The 21,441-nt window shown below is 43.6% G+C and overlaps 1 protein-coding gene across 5 annotated transcripts in view; it reads left to right on the forward strand.

Annotated features, from left to right (window-relative positions):
• The window catches only part of Mast4 (microtubule associated serine/threonine kinase family member 4), a 582,086-nt gene that overhangs the window by 298,918 nt on the left and 261,727 nt on the right, over window positions 1-21,441 (forward strand). For all 5 annotated transcript variants that reach the window (XM_075976161.1, XM_075976162.1, XM_075976163.1 and 2 more), the window contains one exon: window positions 10,693-10,724. In XM_075976161.1, the coding sequence (XP_075832276.1) occupies window positions 10,693-10,724 (32 nt within the window). The remainder of the gene's footprint in view (window positions 1-10,692; window positions 10,725-21,441) is intronic.

Raw genomic sequence — 21,441 nt, forward strand, 5'->3', positions numbered from 1 at the left:
TCTGGTGCTTGAACTCAGATCCTTGAGATGGTTTCAGTGGACCATCTCCCCAACACAATAAATATATCTTTAAGCATTAACCCCAATGGATCTAATCTTCTTTTCTGTTGTAGCTTCTTTTGTTTCAGAAAGCTTGATTTTCCAGTATGACCCACAATAGTTTCTGTAACTCTTGAAATGGACACAACAATTTTCCCTAGAAAGAGTTCTTTTGTTTTTTTGTGAAATTGAACACATCATGTACAATATGACTGTGGGCCAGAAGCTGTTAACCTTGAGGTCGCTCGTGCACATGGCATGCCACATAGTAGACACTCAGTGAAGTGCAGCTGTTGATCACATATGTGTTTGCTATTGCTCAGCAGAGCTCTACAGAGAAGCGCACCAACTTAGCCTCCAGTGGACGTCTCCTTGGCAATACTGAGAACACACGTGCCTGATTTCCAGGATTGATGTTCTGACATCAAGGGCATAATGCGTTAGGAAGTCTCCCAAACCACAGTAATTGATTGGCAAGGAAGCTTGTTTTTCTTGCTCATTTACTTAGAGTTAGCTGATTATTTGGCGTGTTATGCCTTTTCTACTGGAGGAAAAAGTCTGTGTTAAAAAGTAACATGCTCGCAGGACTGTGCTTCAAATAAAATCAGAGTCTGTAAAGGCAATTGAAGTGTGAAATCTGCTTAGAAGAAGCTGGCCAAGTCAGGTGTGCCTCTCATTTCCGAGAGATGCTGGCAGGGTACTAGCCCCTCTGAAGTCCCTTTGAAGACAACATGAGGGGAGGCTGGGACAAATACACCCAGCTATGCCCTGGTAAGGAAGGCACTTTCTGTTCCCTGGAGGGGGCAGGTGCAGATTTAAGGATGCGCTAAGACATTTGCCACCGTTCCTTCATTGGTGAAACAGGAATAATGGTGAAGATGACATAAGCCAGTGTTTGCCAACATGCAGGAAGTCAGCGTCCACCATGATATTTGTGATGTAGGTGAATTCATTGTAGACTCACACCGTTTATGTGGAACGTGCAGAGTAGAAAAGGAGATTGTCACGATGCTAACTTCCACACAAGCCTGGGAGACTGGCTTTGCCCGTATCTTTGCAGCCCTGTCCCTGCTCCTGTACTCTGGAACCCTGTTGGTAACTTACACATTCAACTGTTCCCTAGTCAATTTCAGATTTTCAGTTTCTGTCTTCTGAAAGCCCTCTGTGCTTTTCCATCCCGAAGCCCCCTTTCCTCGTCTATGGGTAGCACTCTCTTCTTGTCCATCATGGCCCTTCTGACTCTCCCAGAAGCCAAGCATGTCTTCTCGTACCCTTGCGATGCTGTGTGCCCAGACCTATCTTTAGCCTGCCCAATACTGCCTGCCTTTCTCTACTTCATCCTTGGTCCTGGTGCTCAGCCATCCTCTCAGGATATTAGATCGGGCCTCTAAGACATCCCTACTCATTTGTCGTCGGTCACCTGGCCATGCTCTCCTGTTGATGTGCTCCATGGAGTCCCCCTTGCACAGAACAAATGCAGGCTCTTTGAATAGAATCCATAATGTGGCCACACCCCTGCCTTTGCACTCTTTCCTGTTGAGTTCTTTTTCTTCTGTACTTCCCAGCCATTCTAAGGGTTCACCTCTACCCATCCTGCCCTCCACCTTCCATCCCTGCAGGACTTCCTCAGCCCGCCCTGAGGCTGCCTAGCTAACCTTCTCCTTACAGTAGAAGGACCATGCAAAGGACACCAGCAGAGTATTGTGACACTTGGGAATCGCTGAATCATAAAAACAAAACACAACTGGTTTAAGCCACAACAGACTTCTTTGGTTCACCTATCCTGAAAGTCCAGAAATATGCAAGGCTGGATCCATTGTTTCACAAGGGTCACCTGGTGCCTGACTGCTCCCCGTCTTTCCCATTCACCTTTGATGCCCATCTTTAGCTCCCTGCCTCTCCTGCTAACTCTCTTGGATGAGGCACACGCTCCAGCTGCTGTTACCATCCACCACCATGAGGTGAAGAGATGCTCTTTCCTGGTCTCCCCAAGCAAACATCGTTTTACATCCACTTTGTCCAGGTTGGACCACATACTGTCTCTCAACTCGTTCCTTTGGTCAAGGAAAATGAGCCCTGCTATTGCTCACTTTAGTCAGAGCAGTGTTCTCAGCCTTCCTAGCGCCGAGGCCCTGTGAACAGTTCCTCCTGGTGTGATGGCCCCCACAGTAACATTATTTACATTACTATTTCATAACTGTAACACTATTATCAATTGTAATACACATATCTGGGTTTTCTGATGGTCTTAGGCAGCCCCTGTGAAAGGGTTGTTTTGCCCCCCAGGTTGAGAGCTGCCTAGAAGCTATGGACCGTGTTGGTTCCAACAGAAGTTGCCATCTTGTATAACAGGGCATGGCATGTCACGTGGATGAGGGGCAGTGCTGACCCTCAGGAAACCCAGCATGCCCATCCTTTGCTGTTGAATACATTGAAGAGCCCTCCTATATCCTGGGCCTTTTCACACTGCATTTTACACTGAGTGGAGTCCTTGATTCCCAGAGATGGCATGGTCTCTGCCATGTCAACCTTTACTAAAAAGTGTGTGATTGAATAAAGGAAACCCATTTCGCTTGCTTTAATCCCCAAATGTGCCCTTGCCTTCACCCTTGACAGAAGATTTTTGCCTTCACGGAAACTGAATTTATAGACCCACAAGTGAATAACTTCACGTTTACTCTGAAAATGTGTCCGTTTCCCTTGTGCTCGGGCAAAGCTGATGTCCACTTTGTCCCCCACATCATCCTCACCATTGTTTGATGACCCCCCTTCTTTTCAGCCTCTCACATCACCTCTCTGGCACACTGGCTGTGGTTTGGGATAAGGTTTTTTGGTGTGTTTCCCAAAGGTTTATTTCTTGTAAGCTAGGTTCTTGGCATGTCAGCATAGAGAGAAGACGAGACCTTTAAAAGTTAGAACCTACTGGGCCGGGCAGTGGTGGCGCACGCCTGTAATCCTAGCACTAGGGAGGCAGAGGCAGGCGGATCTCCGTGAGTTCGAGACCAGCCTGGTCTACAAGAGCTAGTTCCAGGACAGGCTCCAAAACCACAGAGAAACCTTGTCTCGAAAAAAACAACAACAAAAAAAAAGTTAGAACCTACTGAGAAGTAATTAGTTATTTCTATCAGGGATGCTGTACTCATAGGATAGGATGTGTTCAGGGGGGTGTGGCCAAATACAGGATGCCATCTGCAAGAGGTGTAACTGAACCTCTGATGGAACCTTGGGTCCTACAAGAGTGGATTATTATAGAGTTATCCTGGCCCCCAAGTCCCTCTGACTTTCTCTCTCATCACGTACTCTGTTCTGCGTATGCTCTAAGCCCTGCTACCGTCCACCATGAGGCCAAGAGATGTTCTGACTTGGATTTCCAACCTCATGAATTATGAACTGCACAAACCTCTTGTGTTTAAGAACTATTCCACCATAGGTATTTTGTTGTAGCAATAGGAAGTGTTTGACATCCTCTTATTTTCACAATGGATATATGTAGGAAAATGGATGATGTGTGTCTGTGTGTGTGTGTCTGTGTCTGTGTGTCTGTGTCTGTGTGTGTGTGTGTGGTATATGTGGAGGAATATGTACAAGCCTGTGCATGTGAGTTGAGGCCAGAAGAGAAGTATGGTGGCCTGCTCTGTCACCACCCTTACCTCTTGAAACAGGGTCTCTTATTGAGCCTGGTGCTGGATTGGCAGCCGGTGAGCCCTAACAGTTCTGCTGTTTTCATCCCCAACAGTGTTGGGGTTACGGGTGTATTGTGCACACCTGACTTTTTAGGTCAATACTGGGGATCTGAACTCAGGGTTCTGTGCTTATGTAGCAAGTGTTGATACCAAAATGAGCCAGCTCCCAGCCCTCAGTTTAGTTTTTCACGCTGTTATCTGATGGGCTTATTCCTCTGGTCAATAGCTAGTGTCCCGTGGACCTTTTCCATGGCAGTGCTCAGTATCCTGTCCAGACAACCAGCTGCTTTTATGATTGTAGATAGAAAAGGGGAACTAGCACGAAGCAAGGGGATGCTTTGGGATCCTGTATTTGCCTCCATGCCCCTTGGATTTCACAGGTGTGGTCTAGGTAAAGGTGGACATTTTTAAACTTTTCTACAAATATCTACTTTTTCTATTTTTACTTTCTTCGTCCAGAAAGCTGTGTGTTTTCGGGACAGTTTCCCGAAGCTTTCAAGGGTTGGGAATCAATGTTGCCTTCTCTGGTTCAGAAGGAAGGAGTACTATGTGGTTCAGTTCTACGACAGAAGCCTTTCTGTCCTCTGCCTTCAGGCCTGACACTTGGTAAGAGTCAAGAAAGTGAGCCAAGCCTGCCTTTAGGAGAGCTGCCCTCTGGGTGACCCCACCCCTGGCTGCTGTTCCGCCCATGTTTGGCAGCGAGCATTTGGCTGTAGAATCGTGCCACCGTGCCTGTCAGACTGGTGTATAGGTCTTTCACCTATACCACTTCCCGCTCACACAGCAAGTAACACCACAGCTCAGCTCTCACTATGGAAATGACGGCCTAGTTAATTAATGTTTCTTAAAAAGAAAAAAAATTCTTCAAGCGTAAGGTTTATGCAAACCGGTAGACTTTAAAGTGATTTAAAATAACTAACCTCTAATGAACAGTTGCTACAGTTCTCTCTCTCTCTCTCTCTCTCTCTCTCTCTCTCTCTCTCTCTCTCTCTCTGGCTCTCTAAGGGTGGTGCTAAGGCACTGGTATTTTTAATGTCACTTCCCGGGTGACATTAATGTATAGTCAGGTTTCAGAATCTCCACTTCAGCCAAGCCGACCAGCGCTCAGAACTTCTGTTTGAGCAGAATGATTCATCCCTGTCATTTTCTCTCCCCTGTTAGCGTTTGCACACCCAGGTGAGACTGTGCAGCCTTGCACCTGCCAAAGCCTCTTTGTTCATTACCCATCTGGGTCTGTGTCCCTGAGTAGCTTTTAAGTAGGCTGCATTTTGTTTTGTCCCCTACATCATACGTTCCCATCTGTGGCCTGCAATGCCACTGCTGTGCGCATCCTGGCGTTTTGAACTCTCCTTAAATGAATAGGGAGATAGTGGCTAGCAGGTGTCAAGATGAAGATGCTGGTGACTAAAGGAAGACACAGCCTCCTCCTTTCTGGAAGGTTCTGGGAGATAGTTTGTTCTGGTTGTTGCCATTTTGTTTGTTTTCAGGGTTTGGGGGAAGCAAGCTACATAATCTTCAAGTCCCCAACTCTATCTGGAGGGAGTCCCCTGGGCATAAATTTGGTGGCTTTAGCCCTACTTCTCTTTGTACTTGTGAAAGAAGCTCGTATTCTTTTCATTGGCCCACTTGGCAGCTGGAGCAAGACACCCAGAAGCAACCATATGACATAGGAACCGGCCACAAGTCATGAGATAAAGCTGGTAGGGACAGTTAAAGGCACAACCTGCAGGAGGCGCTCTCTGACATGTTTCCAGGTGTATTAACCATAGTGTTCTTGGACTTGAACTTCCAGGTTCTGACCTGATTTCCGACACTGCCCAGTCATTTTGTTGCCATAAAGCATGATGGTTTGGGACCACAGGAAAAAAAAAAAACCTTTCCATGTCAGCCCCCTTAAGTTTCTGTTGCTTTGAAAAGTCCCAGCTCATGCTAGTCCAGCACCCCTTTCTTGTGTCTCCATGGGTCCCTCTCCTGCCCATCTCATCTCCTTCCAACTCTCCTCTCTTCCCTGCCCCCCGTGCTTATTACTCTCCATCCATCCAAGGTGCTGAGGACTCCAGCGTTCATTTCTAGTCCCAGCCCCTTTCTGGACCCAGATTCATCCATCTGTCCGCCTTCAGTATGACAGCCCCATAGGGACAGTTTTGATGTCACACATTCGTGCTGAGCTTCTCTTCCATCAAATTCCGCATACCTAGGGCCCCTGATTTTGACTCCTCTGTGTGTTTTCTTTTATGTTCCACTTCCAGCTCTTTAGTACAGTGTAGATACAATTCGTCATATAGAAGTACCTAATCTTCGTTGCTGGTCTACACAGTCTTCTCCCACTTAGACCATTTCTATAGCTTTCTGAATCAAGCCTTTCAACAAACTTGAATATTTTAATTACTTGTTCATATCTTTCCTCTATCACCACCAATATCCCCCATTAAATTTACTTCAATTGGGGGGAGGTAATTTTAGATTTCTCGAACATTAGAGAATTCCTGTATATCTTCTTCCCAGGTTCCCCCAATGTCAACATAGCATGTCACATAACCTCAATACCCTGTCATAACGAGGAAAGTCACACTAGTGCTTTGCTAACAACTCAACTACAGACATAGGGTTGTTGGTTGGTTTTGGAAGACAGGGTCTCACTGTGTAGCCCTGGCTGGCCTGGAACTCATAGAGATTCACCTGCCTCTGGCTCTCAAGTGCTGGGATTAAATGATTAGCAACCTAATCCTGTGTTCTGCTCAACTGTTTTTTTATCACTGGGCTGTGAACTGATATGCTTTTCTTGATCCAGGATCCAAGCCAAGATTCTACACCAAATTTAGCATCCTACCTCGTCAGTGTACTCTGATCTCTGATAGTTTCTTTTCTGTTCCCTTACGTTTTCGTGGGCTTTGTTTTACAGGCACTGGGATCTTTCTCTCTCTCTCTGAGTACATGATGCTTTTTCCTAATGACAGTAGAGTTAGAGAAATTTAGGAAGACAACCAAAGTGAGAAGTGACCTCATCCTCCATCAGAGGGTACTTGATATCATTACGACCTGCTCCCGTGATGTTGAATGATCATTTGGTCAAAGAGGTGTCTGTGGCGTCCTCCTGGAAGGGAGTCACTAGTCACTGAGTGCAGCCCTCCTCAAGCGAAGGCAAATTGAGAACTAGCACTTGGTGGACAACACTGTTTGGATCTCTGTGTGTCTCCATTCACTCGTAGACTAAGTTTCCTGATTTCTTAAAAGAATAGTTCAGAAATTCTCTAAATATATGTGGGGTGTGCAGTGATATTACATTGTGTAACATGAGGGCCAGCTCATTGGGGTTTCTGTCCTGCCCAGTTCCCACAGCCAGTAAGCCCCAAAGAAAACCACTCAGAGAGTCTACATTAGATATAAACTGATTGGCCCATTAGCTAAGGCTTTGTATTAGCACTTGTAACTTATATTAACCCATTATTCTAGTATGTTAGTGACATGGTTCAGTACCTTTTTCAGTGGGGCTGGTCACATCCTGCTTCATTGGTATCTGACAGGACTTGCAGGAAAGAACATGCTTTTCCCCAGAATGCTCCTGTTCTCTTTGCCCCGCCTCTACTTCCTGTCTGGTTGTCCCACCTATACTTCCTGTCTGGCTACTGGCCAATCACCATTTATTTAAAACGTAATTGACAGAATACAGAATTGTCCCGCACTAGCTTTGTGTATATATAGTTACCTAATACCTGAACACTGTAAGTGTTTCTTAAATTACATCTGTGAGAGCTTCTTAGCCATATACAGCACTGCAATTTGCTGTCTTCATGAATAAAGCAAGAAATCTTCTTCCCCATTGGAGGCTGCGGTTGACTGACAGAGGCTCACACTCACTCATTGAACTTCTGTTGTCATCCTGAATTCTGCACAGGTTCTCTTCTTAAATTCGAGGAAACTTTTGATAGCCTCAGTTTGTCTGTCAGTCTGTCTCCTCCCCTTTTGAAATAGGGGTCTTGCTATAGCCCAGAGTGGATCAAAACATCTTCCTGTCTCAGCCTTCTTAGCGCTAGGGTTATGTATATGTATACTAGACATAGCCACTCTCAATATTACTGAGAGATCTCAAGAAAAGACAAGTCTCTGAAAAGATTATTCATGCTTTTTACTGATTTTCAACATAAGTATTTAATATTTTTATAAATGAAGCAAAGAAGAAAATAATGATAAATGACATTATAAAATATATTAAGCCACTGAGAACAAATATGGTGGCTCATAGCCTATAATCCTAGCACTTGAGAGACTGAGACAGGAGGCTTGCCAACCTGAGACCCTATCTTAAAACAAATGAAATAAACAAGCAAGCAAAATGTAAGCCTAAAACAAAATCACTGAGGAATCGGTATCCATGAAAACAATTATTTAAAACCTTAATCTTCTTAAACATGTTCTCAGTCTAGTAATAATTAATAACATATTTAGTTGAGATATCTGCTTCTTGCCACTTCATTTCCTTTGTATCCCACATCCCTCCCACTTCTAGTTCTTGGTTAATACAGCTTTTAACACATGTGCCCTTATACCAAATTCTCTCTTTGGTTTATGGCCTGGGCCAATACCACACCACTTATCTAGTTATCCTTATCCTGACATTAAGGAAATCAAATGAAGACACCAACATGGAGTACCATGGGGGCTTAGGCAGTAAAATGCCTCGATGCTGTCCATTTATGTCTGACCTGTGCTGATTTATTAGCATGTGGGCTCCATACATTAGGGTGGTAGCTGCTGCCTGCTCGGCCTCAATTGCTGACCGCCCTGGTATTTGCAGACCGTTGTTCACAGGTCTTGGCCACGGCACATTCACTTCTCCAGTTTTATTACCATCACCTCTGATTCCAATTTGCTACCAAATTGAGTTTCCCATCCTGATCCTGACATTCAAGCCAGCAGGTGGATTAGCTCCTTCAGCTTGGTGAGCATGGTGCCTTCAGGTCAGCGGACAGTGGCCTATTAAATGGCCTCTGTTCCTCATGCCGGAAGCTCAGGCTCCATCCTGTGGTGCAGGGGAGCGGCTTGAGTAACCTTTCTCCGTATTTAGAACTTGTAATTCCAGGCTTTTGGAAAGGCTTCTGATTAAAAACAGAGCTGATCCTTATCCCCTTATCTTGCTATTTCAGCAGCATTTTCCGAGAGCAAAGTAGCCAGTTTATGGTCGGGTCATTTCAGGGACGATGATTGAACCGTAGTCACCCGCTTGGACCTTTCCTTCTTCTGTCTTCCGGGCCTTCTATTTGCATATACAGTTGCTATAGCATCTGATTTATTACTTGCTTGCTCTTACTAATAACGCCTCTGGTATCATCTATGCCGCCATCAGATCAAGCTTCTGCCACAGCAATGTTAACTTTCTGGGCTCTAGGCCTTTGGCTGTACAAGGAGTCACTTGTTTCCTAAAAGACACCACCTGATGAATTATGACTTCTAGAGAGTTCTGTAAGAGAAAAATGAAAAGCCCAAATACAAAACTAATTTTAGTGTTTTCTTAATCAACAATTCCTCTACAGAAAGTTGCTCGTTGGGTTTTTGAGTGCATTCCAGCCCCTGAGGAGACTGTCCTGGGTACAGACTGGCTTCTTGTCGTTGGTTAATGAAGATGCCTTTCCGTTTCAGAATCAGGAAGCCAGCCTAGCAAATACTATCATTTCTTGGGGGATAATCAAGGAGTTAAGGGAAAAAATGTAAAAATAAACAGGAAAAAATGTTCACTGTGTGGGGGAGGATGCTTTGTTTCTGAAATCACGGATTGTTACCCCAGCACTGACCAGAGATAGGTTATGGTAACTCCATATAAAGGCATCTTCATGTCTAAAGCCCATGTAACATACCATCCCTTGCCTCTCCTGGGGTGCTCTCCAGGCCGTTTTCTGTAAGCTGTGCTGTTTAGAAATGATGGAGACCGTTGTCCTTGACACATTCAGGAGCCAATAAAAATAGGTGGGTGTGGCCGTAGAAGAAACACCTTTCCAAAGAGAATGCTGGAGCCTCTGGAAGATGCCAAATAAATGAGAATTCTGAGGATGAGTGACCAAATTTAGACTCTTCTAGATTTGTAGTGTCCCGCATTTGGGGTTTATGTTGGCTGCTGACTCACGACTTCCTATTCTTTAATTGTTGCCATCCAGTAATCCTCCTCCAGGAGTGGGTCTCTACACCTTCTGTAGCGGGTGGAAGTATTCTGAGTCAGGATTTTGCATGTGGTTTGTTTGCCTGGTTCTTGCCTGGTTGTGGTGTTTTTTCTCCCCCTTGCTTCTCTGTGATTCTGTAGATAATGATCTTAATTTGAGATAAGTGTGAGAGCAGGCTTTGGAAATATCAACACTCCAGTAATTGTGGCTGTCTGGCTACCTGTTAGAGGTTCATTAACCTACTTTTCAATACCTAAGTAATAAATGCCATTTGTTTTGAGAAGTAATTCCAGAAGAAAACCCTTTGCAGGCTCTCTTTAAAATAACAGAGTATAGTATTTTATATGCATAGCATTTTGCCTGAATTTGTTTCCTTGGAGGGTAAGTTGGCCTGATTAAATAATCTGATTTAATTGCCCTTTTCATTTCACCTTTCACTTAGTTATAACCCTCTGAAATTTCTTCTGCCTCTGTATATTTCTTGTCTGCATAGGTCCCCTGATTCTTCCCACTTTTCTCAGTCCTAGGACAGTGCTACTCAGCCCAGTATTTGACTCAAGTTGCTTTTTGAAGGTCGAATGGTTTTATGCTTCAAAGTTGGATAAACCTGTTTGTAGTATAAGCTGCCCCTTCAGGCTTCTTTTCTTGTGTAACAAGAGCAGTCTTGGGAGGGATCCAGCAGAAAATTATGTCATCAAAGTCTTTGGTGTCTCAACAAGGTCAAGTCAAGTCTGATAAAGAATGTGCAAACGTGTTACTTGTTGTTCTGATGACTTTGGCTGATGTGGCATCTCCCATGTGTGTTTTCTCTTTTGCAGAAGGAGCTGAGCCTCCCCCGACGAGGAAGCCTGTAAGTAGATGGACTCTTTCCTTACTCTCTTTTGTCTAGTTTGTGATGTGATTATTATCTGTCGGCCTTTGATGACAATTAAAAAATGAGTGATGAGCTACCGGATCAGCAAAACAAAACAACATGAATTTATTGGTAAACGTCAAAGAGTAATGATTTCATTATAATCTACTGGATCTGTTTGTGGGCATTGTAAACTCAAATGTTTACTAAATCCTAGGCGGATGGACCTTAAGTTTTCAAAATACCATTATATAGCCAAGCAAATCCTGTGATTTAATTTGCAGATAAGACAAGGTAACCTTAATCAGGAGTTAATGATTGTCCATGGATTCTGAAAATCTATAATTGTTCTTTATATTATGGATTTTTTTTTTTGCGCTTGAATGGATGAGGTCTTTGAGCCAGTTACACTTCCTAATGTTAGAGCCAGGTGTCACTGAAAGGGTGCATATGACACTTTTGTGTTTAAATACTAGATTTGCAGATCTTGATTTGATTCTTGGTAATGTGTCTCCACCTTTCATGTTTAAGGCCAATTATTTACTTGCACAAAAAACAGTTGTATTAATCTGTTATTTCCAGAGTATAATTGTCCTTTCATATTTTATTCATTACCTGTAGAATACCCAGCTTTCTTATATAAAGACTGAATTTCAACTCTTTGGATTTTCTATCTGGTTTGTGTCGAAGAAGTCTGTGGTGTAATTACTCTTAAAAATTTTTAGTTTTTTGCCGTGTGGTGGTGGTACTCACCTTTGACCCCAGCACTAAGGGAGGCAGAAACAGGCGGATCTCTGTGAGTTCAAATCCAGCTTGGTCTGCAGACCGAGTTCTAGAAAGGCTCCAGAGCTACAGAGAAACCCTGTCTCAGAAAAAAAAAAATAATTTTTAAAGTTATTTAGGAATATGAGATACAAAGAATATTTAAGACAAAATTAGCTAATCCCACTGTGGAGTAATAAAAAACTATGTGGTGACTGTGGTCATCTTTTGGGTGAAATTTTATAAAATGTCAGACATGGTGTCTGCAAACATTTTATTTCCTTTTTTATTTTTTATTTTTTTGAGACAGTATTTCTCTGGCTGTCCTAGAACTTGCTTTGTAGACCATTTTATTCCCCCCTCCCCTTTTTTTGAAACACATTTAGGCCGCCAGATGGGCAACAAGTCATTTTTCCTGCAAAATTTCCTCAACTGTCTCTAGCCTCTAGCCTTGCTTCCTGGCTGGAAGTTAATGGCTTGGTCCTTCATTAGGAAGTATCCTTGGATTAAATGCTTTCCTTTTCCGTCAGGGTTAGGAGCCTGTTCCCAACTTACACTTTTGCTATTTCTCATCATAATGAGAAATCAGAGGTGAGAAAAGTAGAAAACCTACATGGGATCTCTTTGTAGGCAAACTATCTTATTCTCTCTCTTCTTTCTATTTAATTCTTAAAACACCCTGGGTTTTTCCTCCTATGCTTTATTTGAAAAGTCAGATTTGGTTTGTGCCTTTATAGTCATCCTTAGATGTGTTAGCATGCTTCCAGTCGCTATCGAAAGCTCCTATAAATTAAGAAATGAAATCCATTTTATCTATATAAGAGCCATATGTTGCTTTCACAGCGAAGTCACCGTTCCATTCATGTTCGTTAGCTCATGGCCGTGAACGATGTGAAAACACGTGCTAGAGAAATGAAATATATATTTCTTCACTTGAGAAGAATGGAATGATGAATAATAAAAAAAGAATAATGAAGTAAGTGCATTTGGAGCCTGTGCGTTTAAAGTCCCTTCTCTAATAAAAATCAATTGATTTATTGGGTGGTAGACTGAAACATGTCAGACAGGTCAGCACAAAGCTACCTACTTTAGTGAATTTCCACAGGAGTCAAGCTCGCTGAAAACACAATTTTATATCTGCCATGATTATCCTCAAAGAATGAACAACGCCTGACGTGGCTGCTCCAAACCCCATGGCCCTCGGTGTCCTCGGCGGATGCCTCACAGAGGGCCAGTAACTAAATCTGCTCTGCGTGCATGGTCCTTCCTGACACTGAGAAAAAGAAATGCTTTCACAAACAGGGCCAGGCGCATTCTAATTCAAAGCCAAGGAAGGCCGACAGCATAGCTTTTAGGTGCTGATTTTAGCAGAGTCCTAGAACATAATTTTCCTGCTGGCACTTCCTTACCGTGTTACTGCAAGAATGCCTCCTAGGGATGCTCTCAGCTCCTTTGCTCCTCTGCAGAAGACTGGGTCTTCCCCCCACCCTTCAGGTTAGCAGTGAACAAACTGTGCAGGCCTCAGCCTAAGCCTTACTGTCCTTGCTCCCAAAGCCACAGGCTGTGCCCTCGGAAGAGGCCTCTTTAGTTTGATGTATCTACTGCCTCTAACTTGTGTATCTTGAAGATTTTTTAAAATTGCATTTCTACCACTTTGAAACTTAATTGAATTTGTTAGCTTTCTTTATGATTTTTGAGTACTGTTTTGAATAAGCTAAAAATAACATTTGTCTATGCAGTCCTAAAAATATACATATGCTATGTTTACAATAAAATTATCATAAATAAAAGACAGGAAAAAAGCTTCCTCATGATTGAGAGATTGTAAAAGCAAATGGTATTTCCTAGAAAATATAATTCAGATCTAACTCTAATTTTTTGCCTGCAGTCATTTCCATGGGAGCTAACATGTGGGGCCTTATATAAAGGTTAAAAGGTGGCAGAGAGGATGAAGGCCTTTATTCTGTAGTGCAAAGAACAAGAGGCAAGGAAGGTGGCAGGGGCTGCCTTCCAGGAAGATGTTACTAGATAAAAAGTGACCTCAGCTAGGTTTCCTAGAGGCTTTCCAACTCTAAACTTCTCTAAGGCCTGGGACTTGTCTCTGCTCCAGATTGCTGTGTTAGGTGGATTTTAGCCTCTCTGTTCCATTCAAGGAAAGCATTGGTCCCTGATTCTCAGAGCAATTTTTTCCTTCCACTTCAAGGCCCACTCTGGCCCAGGTCACTGGCTCAGTCCTATTTCTGTGGAATTTGTTGCCTCAGGCCTGTTTTTGCCTGGATCTCTGGCTCTGTCCTGCTCCTCGTGTGACTCTTATAAGGGAGCTTCATGTATTACTAATGTGCCTGTGGTGGTTAAGGATGTAAGTGCTTATAATACTTCTTCTATGACAACATTCTTGATTGGGTGAAAGTACAATTCAAGCTTTTAACCAAACCTTTGCCTAGGGTTAAAAATAACTTACATAGATATTAATATTTAAAAAATATTCTTCAAGTACGAGGATATATCATAACAGTATATTGTTTTTCTTGGTGTTTTTTTTTTATCTCTTGGTGAAGATTGCCCCACATGGCTCATGTTTTTATGATATTTTAAGTTCCCTGTGTTGGACCCTACTGGCTAATGCCAGAACATATACTGAACAGTGTGGATACGTTTGGGGGCTCTTAAAATCGCTTCTGATGATGAATTATAACTTTGAGCTTCAGAACTTTACTTGGGCTGTTCTCCTGCCCAGCAAATGCCTGACCCAAGAATGTCTCCAGTGTTGCTGTTTGTGAGACAGACACAAGCCGACCTCCCGTAGTCAGGCAGCCTGCTGCGGCACCACACCTGTCTGCTAGGACAGAGATCCTGAGGCTGAGTGCAGCCGTATGTCCTTGGTGTCATAAATTCAGCCTGGGACACACGGCCTCTCTTGACATGATTTTCATTTGGTTGATCACCACTCTGTGTTAGGACTGTCAATCTCCTCTTGAGGCCTTGCCTGACATTTTAAAATAGAACACTGTTGCAGAGGAGTCTCTTTCTTTCTTTCTTTCTTTCTTTCTTTCTTTCTTTCTTTCTTTTGTTTAAGCAAAGAAAGGGGAAAAGTGACAAAGGCAAAGATGTGAGGGACGGATAGTTAGGAACAAAAGTCAGGCATCCCTGGCAGTTGCTACTTCTTTTTTTAAGGCTCCCTTTGTGTTTTGTTAATTGCCTAAATAAAGCCCCCTAGGATAGAGGCTTTTTTTTCCCCTCTCTCTCTCTTACTGAGTTCCCTAGAGTGTCTCTGTAGTGTTTATGCCCTGGAGAGAGGAGTAGGAAGTTGGCTGGATCCAGCTCTTCCCACCTCCTCCCCTCCAGCTTCTTTTAATGGGTTTTCAGATTTCTCCACAAAGCAAAAGAAATTGTACTACTATGCTCAGCCGTAGATTCTGTCTGCTTTTTTGTTTTGTTTTGTTTTTCTCAACAGGGTTTTACTGAAGCTTTAGAGCCTGTCCTGGAACTAGATCTTGTAGACCAGGCTGACCTCAAACTCACAGAGATCCACCTGCCTCTGCCTCCCGGGTGTTGGGATTAAAGGTGTGCACCACCGCCTGGCTCTGCCTACTATTTAACATGGCCTTCTCTTCCTTGTTTAACTGTGAGCTTTACCGTGTGTGTTCTTGCATGGAGCCTTAGCCTTTTAGGCCTGGGATGTATGAAAGCATGGCAGTTACCTCTTTATTTTTGTAGAAACAATGAATGATACTTGGATGGTTTCTCAGCTTCATATATTTGGTCACAAAAGCGTTAGAGATGCGTTTTAGGGTACCCAGCGCAGGAACCTGAAGTAGAAGCAGCTCCTAATGTCTGTGGTGACTCTAGAAGGGATGTGTACATGCTGAGGAATGGCACCTGAGAGTCAGTTGCAGTGCCTTCTTCCATTTTAACTGCTTGATCTAGTAACAGCACTGACATCTTCATCAACTCCCATTTCTTCTCCTTTTCCTTTCACTGTTCAGAAAGTAGCTTCCGGGCACCAACGCTGGCTGTGGTAGACATGCGCACACGAGGAGTCTAAATAGCCTGTGATAGGCCTGTCGGAAGCCCAGCTCCTTAGCCATATGTAAAGCAGTGCCCATCTCCAACCCCCTACTCTGATGCCACACTCCCTAGAACCAGAACTTCATTCACGTGAACCCCGGAGCTGTTTTCCTTTTGGTTCTCTACTTACATGCACCTGCCTTTGGGTACAGCAGAAGTCTCTTTAATGGGCTCCTTCTGGTGAGCAGGCCGTGGGACTGAACTTGAAATCTGGCTGCCTCAACATGCTAGGTTTGGCCACCCGTCCTCATATGCCAACTGAAGAGGCAAGTAACTGTAAGAAGCTGCGGAGATTTGTTCAACATAGCCATTTTGGAAATAGAAACGTAAAAGGGACCCATTCACCCCCAAGTCGCTCCTGGGAGTCAGTTTCATTGTTCTTGTAAATCTCTATGAGAGTGCTACATATCATGGCATCCGGCATCCCTGATACCTCTGTTAAGATCCTAGTCACCTAGAGATACCTAGAGTGGGCCAAGGGGAGCATCTTTCTCTTCAGAGCCCAGAAGTCCTTCCTGTTGGTGAACCTCTAAGAGGTGTTGCTACAGCCAACGGATTGTTTCAGCCTTCAATTCAGTCATCATAGACGAATATGTTAATACATAATATGGCACACAAGAACACACTGATTTAAGATACACCCTGAGATAATCATCATACATTTACATCATACATTTACATCATACATTTACATCATACATTTACAAAGGACTCGTAATTCATCCTAGGGAGCCCCAAGAAAACATAAACTTAGTATTCTCATGTCTGTATAACTTACAGTATAGATCTCCCAGACAACACTCATTTTTCTGTGTATCTCAATAACCCCCTGGTAATTTCCAGCATACAGATTATACAGTTCAAGCTTTCTGATCACACCAGCAGATCCCTAAATAATTCAGAAGACCTTCCACTTTGCTCAGCAAACCTCCCAAAGATACGGGACCCAACTTGCTGTCTGATAACTGGCTAACTCAGGTTTTTGAAAATGAGCCCCACCAAGCAGCTCCAAAGAACCTCTAGACTTACTAAGAAAGGGAAGGGCAAGAACGGAGGTTCATAGGCTGGGGAGAACAGATGAGGGTAAACCTAGCACAGCCCATTTGGCTTGCTCATAGTCTCTCTCCTGCCTCTGCAAGGTGACCTCATAACATCCGTCTCTTGAGGGCAACGGTCTTCCTCCAACAAGATAAGCGTGTATTCACCAGTGTGTGACCTCACTAGTTGTTCCCCTGTGCCAACACCAAAGTAAAGGAGACAGACACAGAATGAAGCACAACAACCGTGCTTTCCCACACACTTAGTCACCCTGTCACTTGCCTTTTAGCAAAAGTGGTCAGAGACCAGTCCACCGGAGGTCTGAGATGTTGAAAAATGGTTGCTAAATCAATAAATGAATAAATGCACAAGCGATAACACACTCCTTTTCTTTCTGGCTGTTTTCCTTACATTGGCAGAGCCAAGAGTATCCAGGGATGCTATGGGAAATGAGCATTGTGCAGAGGGAGAGGTTGCTGTCAGAGAGTGCTTAGGACCCTCAGAGCAGAGAGTAGTGCTGGTCCCTGGAAGTCCAAGTGAAGCTGAAATGCTGGACTTGAGACCAGAGTGTGCCTTACAGGCGTTGCATTTGAGTTGCCTGCACTGGATCAAGGAATTCTGAGCTTGAGGTTCCTCATCCTGAGACAAGCGAGGTAATAACCTAAGTCATTGAACAGGCTTGGGTGGATGCAGTTGGTATCTATAGTTCTGTGTGCTTTTTAAAAAGACTTCAAATGTAATGCCTTGCCTGGTTGTTTCGAAAAGTAGTTTGGGTAAAATGAGGTTATTTCCAGAATGCAAGGAGAGGGAATCACCTTGGTTTTGCAATACATTTGAGAAAGATTTGTGAGACTTTCAGCACGATGAAGGCAACATTTCTGGAAAGAGAAGAAAGTGGCTTAATTCAAGCAAAATAAAGGACATAGAAACCATATTTGGCTATGTGTTGAAACAAATTTATTTTCTCCGTAGCGCTCTCTAACCCTCCCACCCCCACAAATATTGAAGAACTCAGAGTATCTACTGTCAGAGCCAAATGGAAGTCCAGTGTCACGTTGAATGTTAGAAATCCAAAAACAAAACGAAGAAAAAAAAATTGAGAGTTGCGTCTGAATTAGCATTTAAAGTGGCATGTTTGTATAAAAAGAGAGCGGGTGTGTGTGTGTGTGTGTGTGTGTGTGTGTGTAATATATCATAGAGTAAAGGGAGGAATCCGGGCTGTGGAGAAAGTCAGTTGCATTTATGTATTCATCGAGCAGCCAGTGTGGCATTTGGCATGCATTTGCAGCCTTCCTTCTTCTCAGGCCTGAGTTGGTCTGCAGTGGGGAGTGAGGAGGCTGGAAGAACAAGACAATGCAGGGAGGGGGTGAGGGAGACTGCTTCCCTTTGGAAATTATAGGAAGACTGTCCTTCCTCTCCAGGGGAGAAGGTTGGGTTATCCTGAGCATGTTTAGGATCACCAAAATCCATGTGTTCTTCTAAACATGGAGATTTGGGATCAGTGCTTAAAGGATATTCAGAACACCATTTTAAGCTGAGAATTACCATTATTTTGTTTGTTTTGTAAAGGCAAGCTTTGGGGTTTAGGCTGGTAAAACTGGTCCTCCAGTTTGGGGTCCTCATCTGCATGAAGGGGGGGTTTGAAATGTCATACTTACTAGAATAACTTTAGCAAATTTGAGTTCAACAGCATCTGGGAAGTGTTTTCCATAGGCGATTTCTTTTCAGCTCATAGAGTGTGGCTGTGGGGGCTGGGAGCAGGAAATATGACATGCCCCTTGTCATTTATTTGTAGCCTGTTGGCAGCAGAAGTAATCTTTTTTCTTCTTCTTTTAAAATGTTTTTAAAAGATTTACTTATTTCTTATGTGTATGAGTGTTTTGCCTGCTTGCATGTGTATACACCATGTCTGGTGCCCATGGAGGTCAGAAGAGGGCACAAGAGTCCCTGGGACAGGAGTTACGGATAGTTGTGAACTTCGGTGTGGGTGTTGGGAACTGAGCCCAGGTCCTCTCTAAGAGCAGTAGTGCTCCTAACCAACTCTCCAGCCAGCCCTGAGGAAGTACTCCAAATGGTTTTCAGTAGCATTTTCTAGGAGGCTGTTTTGTTACATTTTCTGGGGGGCGTTGAAGGGGACAGATGACCTTATGGCTTTGGGTAGGATTTACACTGTACACAGTGGTCAACCCCTATAACCACAGGTTTCTGCCTATACAGTGGAGACAGTCACTATAGCACCGTGGTGTGAGAGTACCAGTTCCCCCGTGCTTAGTAGCTTCTTTCCCATAATAATCCATTCTCCCTCAGCATTGTGGAAGAACACTTTTTGGAACTGTGGTTTGGGACAGGTAAGTGTTGAAGACTATGGGAAAAATATAGTCATAGGATTTCAAGGCTGGGAGAATCCTTAAGAGAAACTTTACTTAAACTTGATAAATTAGATCACTGAGTAACTAGCAACTAAGAGGGGATGGGACCTGAGGGGCTCAGCTAGTACATTATTTGTGAAACATGAGTAGAATTTGGGGTTCCCAACAGCAGGGACTGAGGTGTGATCTTTTCATCTTGATACCAGTGTGTTTGAGTGTTAGCGAGTCCGTGGGTATTTCTTCTGGAGACATAAAGCTTATCATCGGCCTTCACAGTGTGGACCGGACAATGAGTAGGCTTTACAGAGTCTGCCTTCCTTCACCGTGTTCAGTGAAGCCGCTTTTAGCATTCTCCAAGTCCGCCGGGTTCTTACAGCTTTTCACTTACTATTCTGCTGATGGAAAACAAACTAGTCAAACCCCTAGCACCTCCAGGAACAAAGTGTACCCCAAAAGGATAAAGAGACCAGTGACAGCTGTCCAAGTCAGGGTGCTGTAGTGCCCAGCTGTGGTTACCCAACTAGACATGTGAGCCATCGTCTGAATTCAGTATTGTTCTCTCTTTACCCCATTGTTTAGAAGCAAATCTGGCCCTCTGACAGGAAGATGTGGGGCTTCGCTTGTGTCTCTGGTGCCTCTTTAGGAGGTGCCAAGTCCTTTTGCCTTACTCTTTGGAGTGGTAACAGTCAGACATAAGGATCTAGGAAAATCAAAGGTGCTTTGGGGGTTTCTTTCTTTCCTCTTCTGAAAAAGGAACCTCACCCTCTGAGATTTGGCTGGGACATTTTCCCCCCAAGACTATACCTGCTTTGTCTTTAACCTATTGTTATGAAAAGGCACCTCTTCCGTGTAAAACTGAGGACATCCCTGTACTAGCATGTTGGAATGTGAGTCATGCCCATGGAGTCTTTTACTTACCCCACCCTCCTCCGCAAGGGCCATCTGAGCCCTGCTTCCTCTCACATAGTACTCAGACAACATTTCCTCTCTGAGGAAATTCTACACAGATAGTCCTCTTGACATGAGTAAAAGGGAACTAATGGTTTGATTGACTATATAAATTTGATTGTCAGATAGCTATAAAAAGGTAGCATCTCACCTAGGAAGTTATGTTTTAATATTTTAGATAGGAAAGTCTTTGTGTTTGTGTGTATGTGTGCATGCATGCATTTGTGTGTATGGGGGTACTCATCAATGTATGTGGGAGCAGAGGCAAATGTTGAGAGTCTTCTGTCATCCCCCCCCCCTTTTTGAGGCAAGGTCTTACTTAATCTGAATTCACAGTGTTCCCTGGTGTGGCCAGGCAGTAAAGCCCTGGGCTGCAGTAACTAGTTCTGGGTTTACAGACATGCAGTACTGCTTTAGGCTCTTACATGGGTGCTGGTGACCTAAACTCAGGTTTACATGCATACATTGCAAGCACTGCTGACCAATCTCTCGAGTCCCCAGAAAGCAGATTCTATGATTAATAAGTCTAAATATGTGATAGAATTTTGGGAAATGTTTTTGAACTGCTTACAATATAATCTCTTAAGAAGTATTTGACTATCTTGTAGTTGCTTTCATAAAGTGCTCTTGCTTTGTTAAAAGACATACACACGGACACATACTCGTGCACTCTCGCACACACACATAGAAAAACAAAACATAAAACCTTGTGTTGAGCTCTGGAGATTGCTCAGTTGTTCGAGCACTTGGCCAAAAGCATTGGCTGTATTCAGTCTCCAGTACTGTGTAATTTTAGCTCTTAGGAAGGTGGAGGCAAGAAGATCAGAAGTCCAAGGTCCCCTTTGCTGAGTTCAAGGACAGCCTAGGCTATGTGAGACCCTGTCTAAGAAAAGAAGAAGAAAAAATAATGTCAGATGGCCTTTGCACCCTTAATACATAAGAAGAGCTGACTTTTAACCTTCAGTATGTCAGAGAGATCCATAGGATTAACCTTGTGGAGACTCCAGTGCTGTGTGCCAGCTCCCCCTGCACGTGGATTTTCTATGGTGGGAGCCTTCAGTGTGGTGGTACCGGATAAGTTTTTAGTGAGACAAGTCAGCTTAGAGGTAAGCTTTGAGATTTATTTTTTAAGTAACCAAGGGAGGCATTTTCTCTAAGCCTTGTATGACTTCCGCAAGTGTAGCTGCTTTGAAGAAATGATAATGTTTTAGGTTCAGGGAACAGTGACTTACCCTTTGGGTAGGTACAGGCTGGCTTGTGGATTTCTCTTTTCTCTGGTCCCCTTGGTCTCCTTACTGAAGCTACAAGTATTTTGTATTTGTTTGGCAAGGGCATACAGGTGTGTTCGCCAGGGGTTTGTAGTTCAGGACACAACACAGTGTTTACTGTGTTAAATTGAGAGTCAGTCACTAAAAGAAAAAAACAACAGGATTTTATCCCCCGTGCCTAGGGTACAGTAGTTTAAATGTTAAAAGCAACCCTCGTAGGCTACAGAAGCCCTTGGAAGAGCTGAAGGGTGTTTGATGCAC

The sequence above is a fragment of the Microtus pennsylvanicus genome, chromosome 6 (genome assembly GCF_037038515.1).
Source record: "Microtus pennsylvanicus isolate mMicPen1 chromosome 6, mMicPen1.hap1, whole genome shotgun sequence".
Classification (NCBI taxonomy): domain Eukaryota; kingdom Metazoa; phylum Chordata; class Mammalia; order Rodentia; family Cricetidae; genus Microtus; species Microtus pennsylvanicus.